This window comes from Melospiza melodia, chromosome Z (assembly GCF_035770615.1).
Source record: "Melospiza melodia melodia isolate bMelMel2 chromosome Z, bMelMel2.pri, whole genome shotgun sequence".
Classification (NCBI taxonomy): domain Eukaryota; kingdom Metazoa; phylum Chordata; class Aves; order Passeriformes; family Passerellidae; genus Melospiza; species Melospiza melodia.
The window spans coordinates 2247764-2271177 of record NC_086226.1 but is presented as its reverse complement, the minus strand read 5'-3'; the positions used below and the strand labels follow the sequence as shown (position 1 = coordinate 2271177).

The following is a 23414-nucleotide window of genomic DNA, read 5'->3' as shown; positions in this document are numbered from 1 at the left end:
CAGGGGCAGCCACAGCTGCTCTGAGAAACCTGGGCATCCCCACCCTCACATTCAAGAATTTATTTCTAATATCTAATACCCTGCCCTCTGTCAATCTGAAGCCATTTTCCCTTGTCCTGTCCCTCCATCTCTTGCCCAAAATCCCTCTCCAGCTCTCTTGTAGACACTCTTCATGAATAATTTCCACCTTAATTACCCTGCTGTGATTACTTACCAAGCCAATACAGGGCCCTTTCTTCACTACTTTCTCTATTTAAATATTAAATATTAATACACGGCAAGGGAAGGGAATAGATCTCACTGTAGCAGTCCTGAACATTGTTGTGACTGTGTGCTACAGCCTGGAACTGCAGGTCCTGCCCTCCCTGACACCATCAGTGGGGAGGAACAGCTTGTGCACGCAGGAGCAGATGAACACTCTGATCACAGCCAGCCTGGAGTGAGCAGGTCACAGTGTCACCACCCAGAGATGCCGGTCTGTGGGAGCAGAGCCCCTCCAAAGGGCTCGTGTGACTGCAGCAGAATCACACTTGGAGTGCACACAGCCCAAATCCTCTGCTGCTAATGAGAGCCCATTTCTCCTCCCCTCTGCCGTTCCCCGCAGCGCTGCGGTTTAACCCCAGACAGAGATGTTTAACTCCAGGAGGAGGTTTGGAGCGTGGCATACAAAATGGTGTCAAAGGAAACCGGCAGCACTTCAGGTGATTTCACATCTTTTACTTTCAAGTATTATTTGTGCTACACAAGCAGGATGCAGTGCCTAATAATTCCTGCCTCCTCGTTTCTGCACTGGCTGTCTGACCACTTCACCTGTATTATCTGACTGTACGCCGCGCTGATGAACAGTGCTTATCTCCACACCTGCAGGCTGGGAAGAGAGGGCTTTCCAGAACGATGCTTCAGAGCTGAAACTCTCTCCTCCTGATAGAGATCCCACTTCAGTCACATTCCTCACTGAAGCTTTCAACAGCTCCTGAACATTCATACTGCTGGCTGTATGGGCCGTTGATGCAAACACTGTTTATTTGGTAACAAGATATCTAGGGACTGGAGCGACAGCACAGTGGGGCATAATGTGCACTTACTGCAAGAGTTAATTATCTCATTATTGATAATCACCATGTCATTGCCACGGTTTTTATTGGGGTTTCCCTGTTAGTGATTGTATTAATATTTAAGCAATGTAAAGTGCCCTGGTTTATATTACCAACTATAAAGTCCTCTTGCAGCCCTGAACAGAATTTGTTAGAGTCTGAGTCTGACCTAAGCTAGGAGCAGGGTATGATACTGTGCTAAAAGTCAGTGCTTTTCCCCTTCTCCAAGTTGTAACAAATGAAATATAATTATCAACTATAATTGGCATGCCAAGACGTTTTTTTTCAGCACGCAACAATCCTAGTTTCCTACCCAAGTGCTTTCAATTTAATCTGAAAAGTTGCTGACCTCATTTTTTCTTTTGCAGCTCTACAGATACATCTAGACACATCTTAGCAGTCTAATCAGGTAGCAGAGCTTTTAGAAGCACTGGCAGCATATTGCTATCCTGTGGCAGGTCATAATATCCTGCGGCTGATCAGCGGCATCATGCAGCGCGCTGCTTTCTTCTTTTTTTTTCCCATGCCATAATCAAAAGATCAGCAGAACTGTGAATCTCTCCATTCCCAAGTTGTTCAGGGCTTTTCTCCCTTCCTCCCTCCTCAGGTTCCCCCCCCACCTGCCCTTCAAAGCTGCTGCAGTGGCTGAGGAGGGGGTGCAGCCCCAGGACCCTCTCTTGGCAAACTGAGGAGCACCCAAGACAGAGCTCTCAGGCACTTCCCAAAGTTTTCATTTTAAGGCCAGTGCAGAAAGAGGAAGCCCAGGAATCTCTTTTCCCTTGGTTTCCACACATTTGGGCACCCCTCTCTTTATCTTCTCCAGCTTGTGACCAACAACATCTCTGAAAACACTGTATACCTGTTCATTAACCTAAGCAAGGGTTAGGCAATACACAGAATCTGATAATGTCAGATTGTCAAAAAGGTGATAAAGAGGAGCAATCTGAGGCTTGTGAAGAAGCTTGTCCAGGAGGATGGAAATGGGAGAATGAGAGGGATTTTCTCACTCTGCACAACTCCCTGACAGGAGGTTGGAGTCAGGTGGCGATTGGGCTCTTCTCATGGGGAACAAGGGACAGCAAGAGAGGAAACAGCCTCAAGGTGCACCAGGGAAGATTTACTCTGGATATTGGGAAAAATTTATTCCCAGAAAGGGTTGCCCAGCCCTGGCAGAGCTGCCCAGGGCAGTAGAAAAGTCCCCATTCCTGTAGATTTAAAAGCCATGTGGATGTGGCACTTGGGGACATGGGTCAGTGGTGGCCTTGGCAGTGCTGGGGGAATGGTTGGACTCTATGGTCTTGGAGTTCTTTTTCAACCTAAACAATCCCAGAAACAATTCTATGGTGAGCAGGGTTCAAGGAAGAAGACCTGGGAGTTGATTGTGTAGCAAAGAGAATAAAACATATCCTGTAAATTTTGAAGGAGGAAACAAGATGAGCAGTGGGATCACCATGACTGATCTTGGCATTAGGAGTCACCTGAGGAGTGGGCAGACCTGAGGGGAGATAAAAGCTGACATCCCTTTGGAATAAGGGGAAAGAGTCCAGGTCTTCTGCAATGCAGCTACTGCTCCAATTCTGAGCTGGCCCTGAAGAGGTGATTTTCTTTTGAACCTCCCCAGAGCCAGATTCATCCCTGTTGCTATAGCCAGCATCTGAAAGCAGGACTGAGGGACATTTTCTAATGTGGACAGGACCAAGGTGACCAATCTGACTGCACTGTGTTAGTCTTGTTCACATGAACAGCAGAAAATCCTATCATCTAACTTGATTTTTTAACATGATTCAGAGATTTGCACTGAGAGGCATTTTGCTTGCCTTAATTGTACTGGCTCCTGGCATTTCTTTCTTCCAGGATTAAGGGACTGACAAAATTGTTCCTTGTCCGTGTTTGGCAACAACACTTTTTATTTTAAAATACTACGCCCACTTTCCACTCCCGTCCCTGTGATCCCTCAAAACAGAAGTATGCATGAAAACACGAAGCCCCCCAAAAAAAGTAATTATTTCAGTGCCTTATCATCAACATTTGAAGAACAAAACATGATAACACGCGTTTGTTGTCCCCAGATCCCCAGGCTCCAGCAAGTTTAGAGCGCATTTCTCTTCAGGGAGCAGTTTTTCACTGTTAATCACACTTTGTACACAGGAGATGCAATCTGGGAGATGAAAATGGTGGCTCCTGGGGATGTGCAGGGATTTCAGAGCCTACCTTCCCGTTTGGCAGCAGCCTCCGGATCGTCACACGGTCCAAGTGCCACCCCGAGTTCAGCCCTCCGCCGTTGTGTCCGATGCGGATCTTTTCAATAATGTCACCAACGTCCTCCAGCTGCAGAGAAACAAACAAACAAACAAACAAACAAACAAACAAACAAACAAACAAACAAACAAACAAACAAACAGACTAACTAACTAACTAACTAACTAACTAACTAGCACCAAACCTGTCAGAACCCAGGACATTCCTCTGACTGCTCGAGACCCTGGCAGGGGGCTCAGAGACCTTGGCACAGAGTCAAAAACACCTGCGCCTTCGATTTTAACCCATGGAAACAATCACCAACTTTGTGGAAAGAGTTACAAGCCACAAGGGTTTGAGTAGAATGATAGTTAATTTATCACAGGGTGAAAAAGTATAATTTGGGGGTTTTTAGAATAGGGGTTCAAGAGGCAAGATGGAGGAATCTGGGCATGTCCAGTCTTTCTCCTTCTTCTTCTTGTCCTTCATCTTCTGCTGTGAAGGTGACACTTCTGGATTGGTTTAGAGTAGAAACAGAGTGTCTAACATATGTTATAGGTATTGGAAAATTATTGTAAATAAAGTACACATAGTTTTCAGTATAAAATGCTAACACCACTCCAAGGGTGGTCACTGGGTCTCAACCCAACCTACTGGACAGACCTCAGCTGGTCAGAAAGAGAATGTATTAAATAAGAGAAAATAAACGACCTTGAGAACCAGAGAACCAGAGCTGAGGAATCCTGACTTCTTCTTCAGTCACGGGGCTGGGAAAAAAGACTCTTTAATACCTCCGGAGCCATTTCAGCAACACAACAAACCCGAGACAAAACCAAACAAGCAGAACCCCCAAAAAATTTAAAAAAGGGAAATATTAGAGTGTGAACAACTGGCGGCTTTTCAGACACCACTTCTCTACCTTATTTCATCTTTTTCTAGGCTGTTTGAAGTCCCAGGGGAGAAAATGTTAGTGCTGATATATTGTAGAATTATAAAGTAAAATCCTAGAATAGGTTTGGTTCAAAGGGATCATAAAGATCAGTCAGTTCCGCCCTCCTATGATGGGCAGGGACACCTTCCATTAGACCAGGGTGTTCCAAACCCTATCCTTGAACACTTCCAGGGATGGAGCAACCACAGCTTCTCTGCAAAACCTGTGCCAGGGCTCCATCACCCTCACAGGGCAGAATTCCTTCCTAATATCCCATCTAACTCTGCCCTCTGTCAGTTTAATACCATTGACCCTTGTTCTATCTGCCTATATAAAAAGCCCCATACCCTCTTTTATTAAGTCCCTTTTAGGCCCTGGCAGGGGCTCTGAGGTGTCCCTGGAGCTTCTCTGGTGCAGCTGAACAGCCCCAGCTGTGCCAGGCTGGCTCCAGAGCAGAGGGGCTCCAGCCCTGGCAGCATTTCCATGGCCTCCTCTGGAGTTATGCCCTAATTTGCATTTTGGCTAAAAGTTTTCCCTGGACTTCTGCTCCAAAATTGAGAGACCCTTGCTCACCACAAATTACCCACCATATGAGAAAGGCCTGGCTGCACAGCAGCAATCCTTCATCTCAGGCTTCTCCGCATGAGTGGGAATGAAGGCTTGGAAATTGTCCCTGTACTTGGCACTGGTGAGGCAGCACCTTGAGAGCTACCTCCAGATCCGGATCCCTCAAGCCAACGAGGACACTGAGGGGCTGGAGCGATGGGATAACGCTGGGGAGGGGCGAGGGGAGGGACCATCCCTTGGGCAGACCACCAGGGGTACAGAGACCAGGGGGGTGAGGGAGCAACCATGTGAGGGAATATACACGTGGAATATACATCCACGTGACCCAATAACATATTTTCCCAACACTCAGTGAAAACAACTAAATAACTATTTAGTGCAATACCACAGTCCAGGGCAGGGAACGGAGCTGGGCAAGGGGCTGGAGCACAGGTCTGATGAGGAGAGGCTGAGGGAGCTGGGAAGGGGCTGAGCCTGGAGCAAAGGAGGCTCAGGGGGGCCCTTGTGGCTCTGCACAGCTCCTGACAGGAGGGGACAGCCGGGGGGGTCGGGCTGTGCTCCAGGGAACAGGGACAGGACGACGACAGAGTCCTAGGCTGTGGGGAGGTTTAGTTTGGACATTTGGAAGAAATTTGTCACAGAAAGAATGATTAGACATTGAAATGGGCTGCCCAGGGGGGTGGTATAGCCACTGTCCCTGAAGGCATTAAAGGAATGAGGGGATGTGGCCCTCAGTGCTCTGCTCTGGTGACCAGGCCAGACCTGATGATCTCAGAAGTCTTTTCCAGCCTAATTGATTCTGTGATTCTATGAAACTGCAGTGCAGCTGCATTTTAAACTGCTTTTTAAAAATCACTTTCTTTTTTAAACACTTGTGTGAACTCTCTTAAAACTGGAAGAATAACTTTGAGGTTAAAGTTCTATACAAACAGCCTGGCATTTTATATTATCTCCTCTTCTGCCACAGAATCCAATGTCATTCTGAGAAAGCCAACAGGATGATTACCTTACAAAGTTGCTACTGGGTTTTTATGCCTCACCTTATTAATTGAGTAATTTGTTACTAGTGCATTACTTTTAACTCACTTCCCTTTCAAAGGCTTGAACAGAAAAAATTGAAATTTGCTCCTAAGTATTAGCTTTTGGTTATTCCTGTGCAAACTTTTGTGTAGCTGGCCTTCAAATACCCAAGGCTGGCTTCAGACCTTTGCATGTAGAACACTGAGCTGTCCTTCTGTCCTTGGGGCCTCAGAGTCTGATTTTATTGGATAGAAAATGGAGCATATCCATTTGCACCACTGGAGACTGCTCCCTTCTCTCCCCAGCCATACAGAAGCAAAGACAGCAATAGTTTTAGAAGGCTCCATAGGTCAGTGGGTCTGCACTACCCAAGGAATCCACACTCTGAACAAACTGGGTTTGACTCCAGCAGCCCTGCTCCAACTTCAGACAGCATAAGATTCACCACAAAATAATTAAACTATCCAAACTCATTTCTAAAACTCACACACATACATACAAGTATGCGTTAGGGAAAAATTATTTTCCCTCTTTTGTCCTGTCCAAATACTCATCTTTCACTGAGACTTTTAATCAATAGGTAGCAATAAAATGATGCTTGAGCAGTCAAGATCCATGTTAAAGAAGAAGTGGGCTTTGCCCTGCTCCAGGCATCTCCAGCAAATCATCACTTGGAAGCATAGCAAAGAGCAGTCTCTAATCTTTTGTGCCTCTTTTGCAAAATACAAAATGATAGAGGGAGGTAGAACCACAAAGCAAACAGACAATTCCCAGTTTGTGTTTTCTGAAACCCCCCAAATTGTTTTCAAGGTCTGTTGAACTCCAAATTATGGCCCTACACAAGCAGGTGAAAGAAAAATATATTTTGCTTTGTTCCCATCTCCTGCAGAAAGAGGAACTGGTGAACTGAGAATGAAGTTTGGGGACAGGTTAATGTGATGTTATAAATTGGTAGAACACACTGCATTTTCTCTCACTTAATCTAAGAAAAGTACTGATGCTTCAGATTCCACCAAAATTGAAATAAATCTTATGTAATAAAGACTTAAGCAGAACACTCGGTTTAAGATTTATACCTGTGGATTAATGCAATGTCTACTATGAAAAATTGTGTGGAAACTCCACCGAAATAAGTCTTATTCTTTGTTTTAAAGGAATCACACTGGGGATTTATTTTATGATTCATGACATGCAACAACAATGTGGGCTGCAAGTATTTTAAGAATTGGTTTAAAATTTCCCTTCAATTACAAAAACAAACCAGACTCAAAATAGAGAGAAGATGTAAAAGCCTCTGTGAAGTCAGTGTTGGTGCTGTAGCAAGGAAGAAGGGAAGGGAAGGGCATGGAGCAGCATCAACAGGATAAGCCAGAGCAGGTCTGGCTGTGTTTTTTGCCTCTTACAAATCCTCAGCAATAGGAATATACTGTGAATAGGAATTGCTTAAAACTGGATGTAAATGAACTCACTCTTTGATGTGCACTGGTTTACTATTTGCATACAGTTGTGCAAACACTTCAGGAAATACTTGGTGAGATCTTTCAAAAAGTTAGCCCGGGTATTCAAAAATCACATTGTCTACAGCAAAGAAATGATTTCTCTGCCTGAGGATACAGAATGAAAAGCATTATACTTTTAAGTATTGCAAACTGCAAGAGAATCACAGAATCATAGGGACCCCCAAGGATCACCCAGCCCAGCTCCTGCCCTGCACAGACCCCCAACAATCCCACCCTGGTCATCCCTGGCAGCGCTGTCCAAAGGCTCCTGGAGCTCTGGCAGCCTCGGGGCTGTGCCCATCCCTGGGGAGCCTGGGCAGGGCCAGCACCCTCTGGGGAAGAGCCTTTCCCTGATACCCAACCTAAACTTCCCCTTCATGCTGTTTCCTCAATCCTGTCTGCCCATGAGAGTGCAGGGATCAGTGTCTGCCCTTCCTCTTCCCCTCATGAGGATGCTGGAATTGTGGTGGTTTCTCCCTTCAGTCTCCTCCAGCTAAGCAGACCCAGTGCCCTCAGCTGCTCCTCACACAGCTTCTCCTCAAGGCCCATCACCTCCCTGTGGCTTTCTTTGGATGCTCTCTAACAGTTTAATGACTTTTTTTATATTGTGGCACCCAAAAGTGCCCTCAGCACTCGAGGTGAGGCTGCCCCAGCCCAGAGCAGAGCAGCAGAGACTGAGCTGGGTGAGTCCAGTGAGGAGCAGAGCAGTGGTGACACATCCTGGTCAGGATTTCCACTCTCACTGTCACTTTGGAAATGACCTCTGGCCCTTCCTGAGCCTGGAAACTCATCCTTGGTGCCAATGGAGGTGAGGAGGAGGAAGAGGCAGGGGCTGACATGACCTTCCTCATTTTGTGACCTCCCATATCTTTGCAAGACTCATCTCAGGCATTATTAAAGCACTTTCTGTTGATTAGATAAATTTGATGGTTTCACAGTACAAGAATAGAGAGGACTAAGGGTATCTATTGCTGACCGCTGCATGTTCCCCAATGCCCCCCATGCTTCAATCTTACCTCCACGATGAACTGATTCACTGAATTCCTTTCAAAATACATCCTTTGCTCTCTCTTGTTGAGGCACAGGGATTTTTGCTGAGTGCAAATCCCATCACTTCCATAAAGAACAATGAAGACATCTGCATCCGTGCCAGCTCCAAAAATATCACTGGTGTACACTGTGATCTCGTAAGGAACAACTGGTTTAGGAAATGACAAAAAACAGAAACAAGCCAAAAGGAGTTAGAAGCCAGCACAGCAATGCCCCTAAGGAAAAAAAAAATTAGTGAAACAAAAAATGAGTTATAAATCTCAACAGTGAAAGAGGAGAGGGTACCAATCATACACTTGCGGTCAGTTAAATTATCAAGTTGGTCCGTCCTATGAGAATACAAAGGAATTCCCTTTCATAAGGAAATTCCTTTTCTTTATAAAGCAAATTGACCTTGATTTGAGTTGATGTAATGAGTTTTTAGGTTAATCATACGACATTCAGTATACTTGCCATCCAAAGTTACTGAAACAAGATTTATTTCAACAGCTCAAGAGTTAAAGCAAAACATGAATTTGCAAATTGTCGAGCATTTAAGAAGATGGATGAAGTTAAGACAACTGGAGGCAGTGAAAAATATTCAGGATAGTCTTATTGATAAAAAAGTCCGAATATTTCCATTACTAAACACATGACAAAAATCCATCACAAGAAAGTTAATAATTCCTCTGTTCCATTTTTCACTTGGTACCACCCTCCCTGAAACTCTGAGTCAAACAGGTTAAATTACAACTCAGAACCATGGTGAATGCAGAACAGTAATGTTCAAGACCATAAATACTCCCCTATTCTTTTCCTGTAGTTTCTCCAGAATGTCCCATGACCTCAGGATGTGCTGCCTCCTTTTGTTCTATTCTACCTTCACAGCTTCTCAGTCCTGAGTCCTGCTGGAGTATGACTCAGACTTGCTCAGGAATGAGGCTGACCCAGGGATATGGGAACAGGGGCTCTGCTCCTGGCTCTGCTATGGGCTTGCTGAATATATCCTCAGTTTTCAAGGTGAGATGGTGTTCAGCTCACAGAGTAAGAAACAGGTTTAGATGCCTGCTCATCAAGGTGTGTGCATCTCCAGATGTCAGCAATAAAGTCAATAAAGTGCAGAAACACTTAATCAAGGAACGAAGGCACTTTCCTTGGGATTAGCTGGATCACTCCCCAAATCCATGATCAAATAACCATGATGGCAATTCAGACATTCCACTGTCACGAGCACATGTGGTGTCAGGTGTGCCAAACTGTATCCTGTCCCAAACTGTGTCCTGTCCCAAACTCCTTTAAATCCTTTCTGAAATCAAAGCACCAGATAAGGCTTGGGCATCACTGAACAGCTCTGCAGGGACCTCTCCTGCCTCAGGAAGAGGCTTTCCCTCAGTCCCACTACCCACAGGCACAGCCTTCAACACCAGGATTCTGCCACGCCACGATATGCTCCTGGCCATCTCTCTCCCATGCATCTCTAAAAAACTTCCATTCTTTCCCATCCCTCACTACAGTCTTGTCAGCTTGTCATTCTCACCCTCCTACTCTGCCACATCTTCAGTAGTTTTTGATCTTTACATTACAGCAGCTTGCACTGTGTTTCAGAGTCAGCATCTCTGTTAGGGTAGGGAGAAATCTCTCAGTACCACCTCTATTACTGTTGGAGTAACTCTGATTATCCATATAAGACACTAATCATCCATTAAAAGCTCAGGCTCTCTAAATACAGCTCTCAGGAGGCCACAGATGAAGAAGTTTTCTTCTACAGAGAGTCAGCCTGGAGATACTCAATATTCTTCCTGCCCAACCCAATGAAATTTGCTGTGCTGTGCTGCAAGTAAACTGGAATAGTTTCTCCAGAATGTAAGAAGAGGGGGAAAAAAATCCTGCATACCAAAAATCACACACTATGCATTATGAATTAAAAATTATCCTCTCTGCTGAAGGCTGTAGCACTTGCTCTTGTTGCTTGAATATTAACATCAGCTTAGAACTGAATCAGCAAAGCAGCGCCCTAACAAGGTCACCAACAGCACAACTTTCAGCTGTCAGATGCCCAATTCATTTACATGGCACTTTTAAAGCTGTATCCCCACAGGGATGATTTTAATTGGACTGTGGATGACATGTTTTCATCGTGAAACAATTCTGGCACGAGTCATCATAAAACAAATCAAGCCAGTTTAGTTACCTCTGGCAAACTGAAACCCATAGGTTAATTGCTAGGAAACCAGAATGTAGTAAACAGCACAGTGGGGATGGTTCAAATGGTGAAAAAGCCTAAGCTGACAGCGGGCCTGGTGCAAAATGTTTGCCAGAGAGTCCTGACTGCTTCCAAAGGCTGGATGTGGACTGCTGACAAAAATCAGGATAACACGAACTATGTGCTCAAAGGCACAGCATGCCAGAAGCTCCTACATCATTAAAATATTCAGTATTAATAAATTATATAGTCAACATCTGCATCAAAATATGTATTGATTGGGATAACATGGAAAAAACAGAAGGGATGCATGTATTGAGTCTCTGAGGTACAGTCACTCCTGTAAAAGGTATCACTTCATCTATTAATCAGTTTATTTTTTCTGATACAACGAAATGGAATACTGCATCCAGCTCTAGGGTGCCCAGCTTAAAGAGGACATGGAGCTGCTGGAGGGAGTCCAGAGGAGACGATGGAGATGCTCCAAGAGCTTGAGCTCTGGAGCCAGCCTGGCACAGCTGGGGCTGTTCAGCTGCACCAGAGAAGCTCCAGGGACACCTCAGAGCCCCTGCCAGGGCCTCCAGGGGCTCCAGGAGAGCTGCACAGCCCCTGGGGACAAGGCAGGCAGGGACAGCACCCAGGCAATGGCTCCCACTGCCAGAGGGCAGGCACAGATTCTGGCACATTGGGAATTAGGAATTGCTGGCTGGGAGGGTGGGCAGGCCCTGGCCCAGGGTGCCCAGAGCAGCTGTGGCTGCCCCTGGATCCCTGGCAGTGTCCCAGGCCAGGCTGGATGGGGCTGGGAGCAGCCTGGGATGGTGGAAGTTGTCCCTGCTCATGGCATGGGGTGGCACTGGATGATTTTTAAGGTCCCTTTCAATTCTGTGAATTTACTTTGTCTTCCATTGGACTGACAAAAGTGCAGAAGGGAGCAAAGGGAACCCTTTCTTCTGCTCCAGAGAGTTTGGATAAAGAAGGTTAGACACGAGAAATAAAAATACCTTGATCAAAGAATAGGTGAAGCACAAAGACATGACAATGGCAGATCTTCAGAGAAGAAATTATTTCAACTTACAGGCTGCAGGGATCTGAACATGGGAGGGACCTTCAACATGAATCTCTGTCTTCATAGCAAAAAAGAAGGAGGCAAAACAGCTGATGGCCTTCCTTGTGGTTATTCCTACAACTACTTGTGAAAAAGGAAACTGAGGCAGAGAAAGGGAGTTTGGGCAGCTCTAAATTTTGATATCTAAATAAAGAACTGCAGGCAATAAGCCTTTTGATACCTTCAGTGCATACACTGGGGATGAGAGGGGAAACTGCCGCGGTGTGAAATTTTTTAGCTCTTCTTGTGAATGACCAGGGAAGAACCTGTCAGGCAATCAACTCCTAGGTGTCAGACCTCATCCCTCATCATTGTGGCATCCAACCCAATGTTAGGAAAAGGCAGTTCTGACAGTACCCTGACAGTAAGCAAAATTCATCAGCCACTTGAAATTAAGCAGATCAGAGAGGGACAAGTCAAATACAGTCCCAGGGCTGAACTCTGCACACTGTCAAAGATGCTTAAGAAAGGGAAGCAATGAGAAGGGAGAGGGCTAAAAAGTAGGCAAAATATTTCATTTATTTCAAGAAAACCATGGTGTCTGATACTCAGTATTCTGCAAGCAGGAAAAGAAGTTTCCAGAACTAAAGAGTTTGAGTTGCCATAGCAGACTTGAGTTTATACTTAGAAGGAGCTGAGTAGGGGTAGTGTTTACCCAAAAAATTAATTTGGAGGGGAGTGAAGAGTAAGGAAAAATTGGAGAACGCTAAAAAAGGCAGACTGGTGCAACACTTTTAGAAAAGCACCACACTAAAGAAACTCTGGAAGAGGGTCTTTCAGCAAGAGAAGAGTGTGCAATGCCAAAGGCACTGGAAGAACTGAGACTTGGAAGCAAGACCACAGTGTCTGCTTTGGCACCAGAAATGGCAATATTAGAATGGAGCAAGATCAAAGGGAAACTGGAGACAAGAAAGACAGCTTGGAATGAGCAGAGGACTTGGAGGGGATGGGGAAATAGGAAGAAAAAGACAATCATCCACATCCACATGACTTCTGATTATTCTCTGATTTGGCAAACGCAGTAAATGTTAATCTAGAGCACCCAGTGGAACCTTCTTGTAGTAATTTGAATAGCTGGCATGAGATCTACTTTTAAATTTCCCAAAGCCAGTTCGAGGGAGAGGTGAAACCTATAAAACTGCATGAGATAGTGAGATTTTAATCTTCTGTAATGACAGGTGTATCCTGGGGAAATGGCATTCTGCTCACATGGGATGTACTCCACTGTCTGCAGTTCTGCAGGGAAGATGATTCTCTCAACGGCTCCATCATCCTCAGATTTATCCAGCCAGCGGCCACAGGGAAACTTGAGGCACTGTCCCAGGGATGGGGCATCAATCTCGACCCATTCCAGAAACCAGCCAGTTGAATTACCTGTGGTGCAAAGATAACAGTGAATAACCCACCAAGCCTTTGCAGACAACAGCAAATAAATCACTGCACGCCAGACCGCCAAGAAATAAATCTTTCTGTCTCTTGCCAAAGGGAATGTAGAATATATGGCTTAAAGATCATTGGATGAAATTGCCCAGGATTGAGGTAAAATGCTTCACATTTCTATAAGTGTCAGGCTAAAGATGTGCACGTGGAAATGCTAATTACTGCATCACTTTTATCAATTGGCCTCTGTAATAATACAGAGCAGTTATCAATAAACCTGTCATTTAATGACGCATAGGGGAAGAGATCCATGCATAGCTCCACTGCCTTCCTTGTTTGTAGCAGATACACAGAATTCTGTCTAAAAAGCAGCCAAGACTTTATGATCAAAATACCACCAAGAACATAATAAAGAAGTGAAACAAGCCTATGGGTCCCATGCAAAAAAAAAAAAAAAAAGGGGGGGGTTGGTGGTGGTATCTGTGAAATCTCACTAAAGATGTGGCTGCAGAACTATAAAGACTTGCAGAGGGAGAGGATGCAAAGCTGCAAGTTGGCACCACTGAGCTCCTAATGTCACAGGGGAATGGAATCAGCAGCAAAGTTAGTAGCAGCAGCAGCCAAAGTGACAGCAAGGATCTGTCACCAAAAGGTAAATTGCGTTTGGGGTCTTGGAGGCAGGTTATTTTATACAGCAATGCACTCTGTGCACTAGAAACACTGCATTACAGTGCAGATTATCTTACCTTTATTGTCATGGCCTATCTTGATTTTTTTCAGGTCTCCAATGTCCACAGACTCCACTGTAAACTCATCTACCTTCCCACGCTCAAATTTGTTCTTGTTAAACTTTGAGGCCTTTAGGCTGACTATCCCTGTTGTGGCGATGCAAAAGGACATTGTTCAGCATGTGAAACAAATCCTCTGGGAATGTCAACAGTGGGACGAGGGAAGGGGCTGAAATGCAAAAATTGGCTTTTCATCTCAAGATCTGAGCTTTGTCCCTCCCTCTGAGCCCAAGTCTGTATCAACACCCAAAATATACAGAATTCCTCCCTTGAATGATCCTCTGGCAGTGCAACAGGGACGATGTTGTCGTGCTGTGCTCGCAGCTAAAGAAATCAGTGCTACCCATCAGTTCCCTGTCACTCTCACAGGCATCCCAGCCGCTGCACACACAGCTCAGCTGCTTCCAAGAGGATTTGCTCATCAGCTGATTAAATACTTCTGGGCCACTCAAAGAGGCAGAGGAGGGTTGGGTTTCAGGAGCATGCTGATTCATTGCTGAGGAAAGCAAATCATCCAGTGCATTCACTGCTCAATAATGTAGTCCCAGTCAACTGTGCTGTTTCTATAATTGAAATTAAAACCTTTAGACCAGCAGCTGGTGCAAATCAGCATCGCAAAGCTTGGCAGTGATTTACAGCAGCTGGTGCTGTGCTCCAAGTTACCACGACGTGAGCACCGACTGCGAGAACACAGTCACTCTAAAAGGAGTGAGAAATGGGTATTGGGGAAATGAAAAGAAACCATGACCTGTCTTTTCAGGTGTCAGACAGAGAGCTGCTTTCCTTTACCATCATTTGAAGCCATACCTGTATCATCTTTACTTCCATACAGTATGATGAAAACGTTGGCATCTGTCCCAGCATTCTTCTTGTCCCCCGTTTTCACTTTCACTGAGTATGTAGTGGATTTAGCTGCCAGATAAAATATCTTAATTTAAGAGTGTGATGTCCAGCCAGGAGTTAACTCTACTCTTCCTTGCATAAATGTATGCTTGGTTTGAGTTTTGTTTTGACTGATCACAGCCATGCTGTAATCTCTAATTCCTGTCCTATGCTCTGGTAGTCCTTGAGGTGAGTTGGGTTGTCTGGTTCCAGAATTTTCTACTGCCCCAGTCACTCAGCACATTGCCTGCATATCTACAGATAAGAAATGTGCTCAAGCCTTCCCATTTGCTTCCTGGGAACCTCTAACCCTCTTCAAAGCTGCCTCTGACTGCAATATTTCAATTAAAAAATCCACGTACCCCCCCCCCCCCCCTTTATTTCATTTGCATCAAATAATACATGTGCATATAACACATACTGGAAAGTGTGTACATTGACATATACAGTTCATATTCACAAGAACACCTTTCAGAACAGCATTAGTAGGGATGTTTCTACTGCACCATCATCTAGAAAGTAAACTAATAAAAAAATCTCATGGAAAAGTCTAATATGGTGCTCACTCAGCTGCTATAACCTCAAGATTTCCAAAATGGAATGTTTCCTCCCTAGCTGGACATATCTTTCCAAAAGAAAAAAGTTAAAATATTGGGCACTCAGCAGCTTGCTGAGTGTGTCTCAGTGACCCAGGAATATGTCACTGCTCTGTGGTTACAATGCAAATTTATATACAAATGAGGCAAAGTTGTTTTGGAGGACAACAGACACAAGCAGCAAGATGGAGAATGAGACAAATTTGGGTCCCTTCTCTTTCTCTGGGTATGTTTCCTCTCTGCTCAGTTTTATGTTGGAACATTTAACCATTACAGTCCATGATGTGAAATAAATGAGATTTATTCCTTAGATATTAGCAACCAATATGCATTTCAGTTCAAAAACAAGGACGGAACCTATTACCCATCTTCCAAGCTTTGTCACTTGGGGTCCAATCTTGCAAGATGATTAAAGCAACTAAAAATGAGGAGGGTCCACTCCTCACAGTCTGACACACACTTGACACTTCATTCAAGACTGAAAATTTCATTTTGGGGCAAAATTACTGCCAGCACAGTGCGTAACTGCTACTGCTCACTGCTAATGCCCTCAGCAGCACTAATAACCTGGTTTCTTTCCAACCCCACACTGGAAGAAATTCAAGGCCAACATATACATTGCACCTTTCTGTTCCAGGCCCAAAGTTGCAGGGGACTGGCCCTCATTTTCCGAATCTTTCTTTACAAATGCTTCATCCACTGGGACCAGCTCCCTGGCAATCTGACCGTCATCTTCCTCCACTGCCAACCACCGCTGGCATGGAAAGTAATACCTACAAAATGACAGCAGCACCCGGTGCTTACACAGGACTTCACAGGTTTTAAAAATATAAACAAGCACACATCAGAGGCTACTTGAAGGAAAAAACAAAAAACCCCGACAAGATTACTCAAGGCTGAGCAATATATATGTTTTCATCCTTGAGATCTGGTGTTGTGGGAGCTGAATCCATAAATAGGTTAGGGAGCACATACTGCTAAGTGCTGTTTCTGGGCTGCCAGCCCCACATGGTTGATTCATTTTAATTTCACTCCCAGAAAGAGTTCAGTAACTTGAAGGACCTCCAGACTCCCAGGCATTTTATGTTTATGAAGACTGAACCCATCTTGTCCTGAAGAGTGGTCCCACCCATCAGAGCATTGTGCAATTTTTAAGCGTGTGATTTCCAGCAAGTTCCAGCTCGAAGGCAAGCCTATATTTCATGTTTTGAACAGCCCGTTCTTTGCTCATCCAGCTGTCTGTGGAAATCATGAGAGTTTGCTTAGATCAGAATTTGCTTTTGGCCCAGATCTTTGCATTAAGTAGAAAGGGCAAACAAAACTCAGAGACTTCCAAAGTGAGGCCTAGAAGGGAAAAGCTTGAGTGGAGCCTCTGCTCCAGGAGGGAGAGATGAGCCCGTCCCATGAGGAGAAACAGAAAAAAGCTGAGGCCGCCTTCCAAACACTGCTGGTCCCCAAATTACAGAGGTGCTGGGACAGCAAACCCCGCCATGGGGACCCCAGAATGGCCCCACACTCTGGGCCCAGGCTCCCAAAGGATGGCGATTCCCTGAGGAGCTCCAACAAGGCCCTCCTGCATCTCCTCTGCCTCCCCATGGCTCTGCAGGCCCCTGAGAACACAGCCCCTTTTCCAACCCCATGGAAAGGGCACAACAGGCTCCTCACGTGGTGCTCTCCTTGAGGTCAGTAATCTCCACCCTCTCCAGGAACCAGCTGGGTCTGGTACCAGTGTTATCGTGGCGGATCCGCAGCTTCTTCAGCTCGCCCAGGTCGATGGCTTTGATGGTGAACACGTCTACCTGCACAGGAGGCAAGAGGCAAATGACTGTGTTTCCAAGAAAGGAGGAAAGAAATGGCCAAGGGTAATCATCCTTTTTGCCATTAAAACATAGCTATTTGTAAGTTCTCTTTGTACTCTTTGTGTGGGTGTACGAAAATAACTACAGAGCTCTGAGGTCTCCCATTAACACACTCATGTTTGGCTCCTACAAGGCAGTAACAGCCCTGGAGCTGCTCTCCCCTTCATTCCTCTCTTTACCTCATCCCATTTTCAGCTTCCTGTAAGTTTAACACCTCTCTGCTAAATATCATTACTTTCAGGCTTAGCATTTTCCCACAGATTGAATCTGGAACCGGACAAAAACCATGTTGACTCCATGGAAATGCTCCTGCTCACCTCTGTGTAGAATCTTCCAATATCCACAGTTGGAAGGGATCCACAAGGATCACTTGTCCAACTGAGTCCAACTCCTGGCTCTGCATGGGACAGCGCCAAAATACAGCCCATATGCTTTATTTCAAATATTTCAGAATTTCTTCCTTTTGTCATTTACCACAACCAAGAGGATTATTTATTAACTGTGTTAGTGTGACAGGATGGCCCTTGTTATCATAACAGTTTAAACATCTTAATGTGATTAATATGTTGGTAGACTTTGGGTTTGTACTCCCCAGAGTAAGGAGCATTACATTTGCAGCTTGGAGCTCTTCCCACTGAATGAAGAACCATGTGCAGGTTGCAGTTTCACCAGTGCCAAGCTCATAAATCACAGCTAACAGCTTATTTAACAACCTTAGGGCTCTTTTTTTTGTGGTTGCAAGTTTTCCACAGCTGTTTTTTGTTTCTATAATTTTTTGTTCTTCAGAATTACTCCTTGAAAAACTCCTGGCTATAACAGTAGATTTTTGTTAATTGTTCATAAACATTTTATAGCAAATACTCAACATACAAGAGATGATGTTTAATTGGATTGGATTATAATGTAATTACAGCACACTGTGTAATATTGCTTTTATTCCCTGGCTGGTTGGGTAGAACATTTAGAATAGTTTTTGCATCTAAATATCTACATGCTTGAACTTCCCCAAAAATACTCTTCAACATTAATTCAAAGTTTGTAAGTTTTAAGTATTCCTGAAAGGAGGCATTATTACCAGAATGCTTACAGGAAGCAGACGCAGAAAGTGGCTCCAACATGGAATTGGTGTTCAGCTTATTATTCAAATGAATCTCCCCTGTAAAATGTTTTGAGGCATTTTCCTTTATATAATACATTTCAGAAATAAAGCATTTTTGAAAGAAGTGAGAAGAAAGTGTATTGAACGGCCAGCACATCAACCGACAGAGCCCTGCCAGGCTCCTTCTCGCTTGAGCGAGTGGAGTTCATGCATTACCTGTCCTTTCTCAAACTTGTTGAGGTTATTTGACCTTTTCAGCTGGCGCTCACCCGTGTCTCCTCTTTCCATGCCATAGATGCTCAGGAAGACATTAGCATCCGTCCCAGCCCCCCACACAGTCCCAGTGAGGACGCGGACTTCATACGTATTTTCTGCAAGTAAAATAGCAAAGGCAGGTCAGAAGGACCCCTGAAATGGCCGTATTTCATCAAACCTGTGGCTCACCACAAAAGTATGTAACCCCTGAAATGCCAGCACAGAAAGAGTTTGCCTGAAGTTTGTTGGCATCTATATTAAAACATGAGCAGCTCTGCCTTCCTCCAGCCCCTCTCCTTGGCCATAACAGCAGTTACATCTTGCTAAACCCTCAGTTGCAGTGGGACCTTCTGGGACTGTTGATCCAGATGACCTTTGATGAATCCTGTGGAAGTCCTTTAGGATATTCCAATTTCAGGCTGTCTCCTCCGTGCTCTGCCTTAGTTTACCCACCATCCTCTTCCTCCCTAGCTTGACCCACCACAGACCCAGGGCATGCCTGGGGCAGCGGGGTTGTTTTGGGGGATAAATGGTTCTGCCAGATGTGGTTATCATCCTTCATGGAGAGGCTGGATGGATACACACACCCACACACACCCACAGACACTCTTACAGATTTCCTGTGGTATTTATTTACCCTCCAGGTCAGATTCTCCATCAGGCACCAGCTCCACCACGAGCTCCTTATCCCCTTCGTCCTTAGCCAGCCAGCGGTGTGCCACAAACGTATAGACATCCATTCCTTCTCCCTCCTTGGTCTCCTCATTCTCCACATCAGACTTCTTCTTTGTGTCTTCATCAGAGTCCTTTGTTTTGGCGGCCAGGCGCTTCAGCGTGACGCTCTCCAGGAACCAGCCGTCCCCAATGCCTGTCCCGTCGTGGCCTATGCGGATCTTGTAAATCTTGCCAACATCTGCAGCCTCTCTCTGCCACCCAGGGAAAGTCAGCACCCAGAGGGATAGAAGACAATCTTAATTTCATAAAGCGCGTTCTTAAAAAGGAGAAGCACGGCCTCCGTCACACAAAATATCTAAGCAGGAACAAAATCAATTTCCTAATGCAAGTTTACACTTTCCATCCTGCTTTACTCTTTCATACTTCCCATCAACAAATCTCATCTGAGCAGATTAAGCTGAAGACATTCAGAGCAGCCATGGTGAGGGGAGGAGCTAAATCCATATTTATTGGGCTCCCTACTTCCTCATTGCTCTCCTTACCTGTATTGTCTCCGTGTTGTCGCTAAAGATGAATATGTGATAATACCACACCAGGTTTCTACAGATTCTCAGCACATGAGGCATTTTGAAAATTAATAATAAGATGCCTTTCATACTCAGCACAGGATATGAACCCAGCAAGAAGCAATAATGGTGTAGTGAAAAGGCAGTTAACTCATTTAACACGATCTCTGACACAGACTGTGGGTTTGGAGAGCCCTTCTCCCTCCTTCTCATCTGCAAAATTAGAGAAGTATTTCCTCACTGTTCTGGTGAGCAGAGAGGATACAATCACTGGTGGTTACAGTGCTTCAGTGGCAGAAGGCTGATCAGTAAGAAGATTTACATCCCTCCAGTCAGCACAGCAGACACAAAACCTTCTTGGTTTAGATTATCTGTCTGGATTACTACCTAATGAAGTTGGATAGAAGATCTTACTCCACACAATCCTTCAACAGCCCATGACTTGTTTCTGATGATTGCTTATGCTGTTATGCAGTGTTTATGTTATAAAACTTGCAAACATTTGCTTCAGGCTGAAATCTGGCACTTGGCATGTAAGGTTTTAGTCTAGAAGCGTTTTGTAGATTAAAACAAAATCAATTGCACACAAGATGCTTATCAGAAAACTGAAATTGATCCTGCTGTCCTGACATAAAGAATGTATCTATCCTAACACGGATTTACTCTTAGATTTACTGTAATCATCCTGCATGCCTTGTCCATGACTGATGGCATTTCCTATTATCACGTAGCTCACAGAATCTTATTTTTGCCTGTGTCTTTTTGTAAACATTCATATAGTGAAAGAGATAGACGATCTATTTATTAATGCTCTAGAGCTTCTGCCTTGTATGCTTATAAAAAAAAATCACAGAAATGGGCATAATTTTCAAATCTGGCAATAAATATCAGAGAGAGGATATAAGCAAAGCTATGTAAACAGAACACTGTACATATGGCTTTATTATAAATCTTATATTGGCTAATAGCTCTTACTCATAAATTTTAGAAAGCTTATTTCCTTTAAAATCAGAGAAACCTAATTTTAAAATTATAGAGAGTTTTGAAAAAGCAAACATTTATAAGGTACTATTCATTTCAAATCCCCAAAAACTCATTAAAAATAGATAAACATCAGTAACTCCATTCGGTAAAGCAAGAAAATGATGCAGGAGGAGGTGAACTGATCTCAAAACACACAGTATAAAACTGGTGAAACTGTGGACAAAGGCACCTCCATTTGGCCCCTGACAGCAGGAAGGATATCCCAGTCTTGATGATTCAGGGCAGCTTCAGCAATTAGCTGCAAGCTTAACTGTGCTGAGGTGGATCCAGCCTCTGTGGGGCTGCAAATTCTCAGGAATACTTTGGCACTGCTATGAGCACATGTGGCAGATGTGCCTTAAATCCTGCTCCCACCTGCACTCCCTGCTTCACTGTCCAGAAGTTGGTCTGTCCTTCCCCACAGAAGGATGTGGCTCTGACAGAGCACGCTGTCTTTGCTCTGATCCCACATCAGGGCAGGTGCTAGGGCCATTCCTGTCCTGCAAACTGTGGTTCCTCTAGGCAGAAGGGAACATTGGTCCCGAAGGAGAGGATCCTGACCATGTTGTGATCCATGCTTGCTGGGCAGCCTCATCAACCCAGGATTATCTTGCTGGATTATCCAAGTCCTGGCTCACTCCCTAGAGTTAAGTTGGAGGTTCCTCACCCCTCTAAACACTCCCTTTGCTGCTGGGCTGCTCAGAAAGAGGTGTGGGCTCTGCAGTATAAACCTGAATTTTTAAAAAGCTCTGAATTCTGACCATCCTGATACCTGGAGGACTGAGCTGTGCACACAGTCCTTGAGTGTCAGGGCTGTGCAGTGTCTGCTGGGACAGTGTTACAGGCACTGTAAAATCCATGGGGCATTCACACATTCTCAGGAATTACAGCTGCAAACTCTGCAGGGCTGACATCTGTACCCGTAGTTAATGGTGTGTGTGACCACAGGCAAACCTGGGATTCCTTATATTCTCATACAAAGGTGTTTTATTTTTCCCCCAGCTACCAATGAGAATTCGCAATAACACACCGCCCGAAGTTTGGGCAACATGCTATTGCCAGGCCCAAAGTTTGAAGTCTTTTAAAATCCTTTTGAAAGTATTTTTAAACAAATGCTGCTATTTGATAATAAATTTCAATGACATCTTTGCTAGTAAAAAAGCCTTCCAAAACTATGGAGAGAGGACAGTAGACACTGCCAGACCTGCAATTTTCTTGAAAAGAATTCTTTTCAAAAATTTTCTTTTTTGGCCAGTTACTCTGTTGATGTCTGAACTTTGGCTGATAATTTCTTTCCCATTTTAGAAGTGGCAGTGACAGCCTCCATCATACCTTGAAGATATCTGTGGCTCCCCTTTCAAAGTTGTTGGATCTGTTGTCCAAGATGATCAATTCCGTTTTGCCAGTCTCGCCATAAATCTGCATGAAGACGTTGGCGTTGGTGCCTGCGGCTCGCACGTTTCCAGTGACTACAGACACCTCATAGTTTATCACTGCTCCAAAAATAAAGCAATTAAATCAGCAGAGAAACCCAGATAACAACATTCCTGGGGGCTCAGGTTCAAAATTAAATTACCTTGTCTTAACAAATGTCCGCGTAGCCAACCATTTGCTCTTATCCAAACTAAATGTGAGATAACAGAACTCTTCACTGAGGACTAACCTAATAGTTTTCCTTTCACAAGTGTTAGCCAGTGTCAGGGGGGTGCAAAACACAGCCTTAAAAGGGAATTTTGTTTCAGGACTAGCTATAGAATGGTTGAATGATCTCCTTAGCACAGTGCAAGGGAGGGAGGTACAGAGAGCAGGGGAAAACCATAGCATTCTTTCTCAGGACCCAACAGCAGATTTTAACTGCAGCCTTAAAATAAAATGGGTCTACTGATAAAAGTCAAGTGGCCAGTAGGGATTTGGCACTTAGTTATCAAACAGCTTCTCCTTTCCAGGAAACAGAGTAATAAAGACAGGATGGGACATGTGCTGGTGCATAAAGAGAAATAAGGACTGGGGCAGATAAATGTAGAAAAAAGAAGAACCCACTGATATTGCAGTGAAGAAGCACATTGTCTTGTGCTGTGCTGCGCTGCCCAGGTGTAAATTTTTCATATGGTCTCAGGAAATGGAGATGAAAATCTCTGTAATGTTTTTCCACCTCTTTTCAGAAAACATGAGGAGAATATTTTACTTTCCTCACAAATATAAGCCCATAGGAATGGTAATTATTTTGGTTTTGATGTCTAAGACAGTGGTGACCTTGCCCTGAGGATGGGAGCACTACACATTTAGCCCTAGCTTCAAAGCAGCATGTGTTCTCTTACATTTCTCAATAGGCAAAATCTCACTTGGGTAGACCTCCACCTCCACCTTGCCATCAGCCTCATCCTTGTCCAGCCAGCGGTTGCAGGGGAACATGTACTGCCTTCCCTGGACTGGAACTGTGATCTGGACACTGGCCAGGAACCAGCCGGACCGCAGACCCACGTTATCGTGCCCAATCAGAATTCGGTTGATCTTTGGAAAAAGCACACAAAAACCCAGAGGGCAGGGAAAAGCCCAACACAACGGAATTTGCTTAATGTAAAACAGTCTCCTTACCCTGGCACGG

At 44.5% G+C, this 23414-nt stretch overlaps 1 protein-coding gene across 1 annotated transcript in view; it reads right to left on the bottom strand.

Moving 5' to 3' along the window:
* The window catches only part of LOXHD1 (lipoxygenase homology PLAT domains 1), a 152005-nt gene that overhangs the window by 55828 nt on the left and 72763 nt on the right, over nucleotides 1-23414 (bottom strand). The window contains exons 17-27 of the mRNA XM_063180704.1: nucleotides 23128-23320; nucleotides 22142-22302; nucleotides 19183-19471; nucleotides 18507-18661; nucleotides 16998-17131; nucleotides 15957-16105; nucleotides 14662-14766; nucleotides 13813-13941; nucleotides 12896-13060; nucleotides 8366-8547; nucleotides 3306-3422 (exon numbers count right to left, since the gene is read on the bottom strand). Coding sequence (XP_063036774.1) covers nucleotides 3306-3422; nucleotides 8366-8547; nucleotides 12896-13060; nucleotides 13813-13941; nucleotides 14662-14766; nucleotides 15957-16105; nucleotides 16998-17131; nucleotides 18507-18661; nucleotides 19183-19471; nucleotides 22142-22302; nucleotides 23128-23320 — 1779 coding nt within the window. The remainder of the gene's footprint in view (nucleotides 1-3305; nucleotides 3423-8365; nucleotides 8548-12895; nucleotides 13061-13812; nucleotides 13942-14661; nucleotides 14767-15956; nucleotides 16106-16997; nucleotides 17132-18506; nucleotides 18662-19182; nucleotides 19472-22141; nucleotides 22303-23127; nucleotides 23321-23414) is intronic.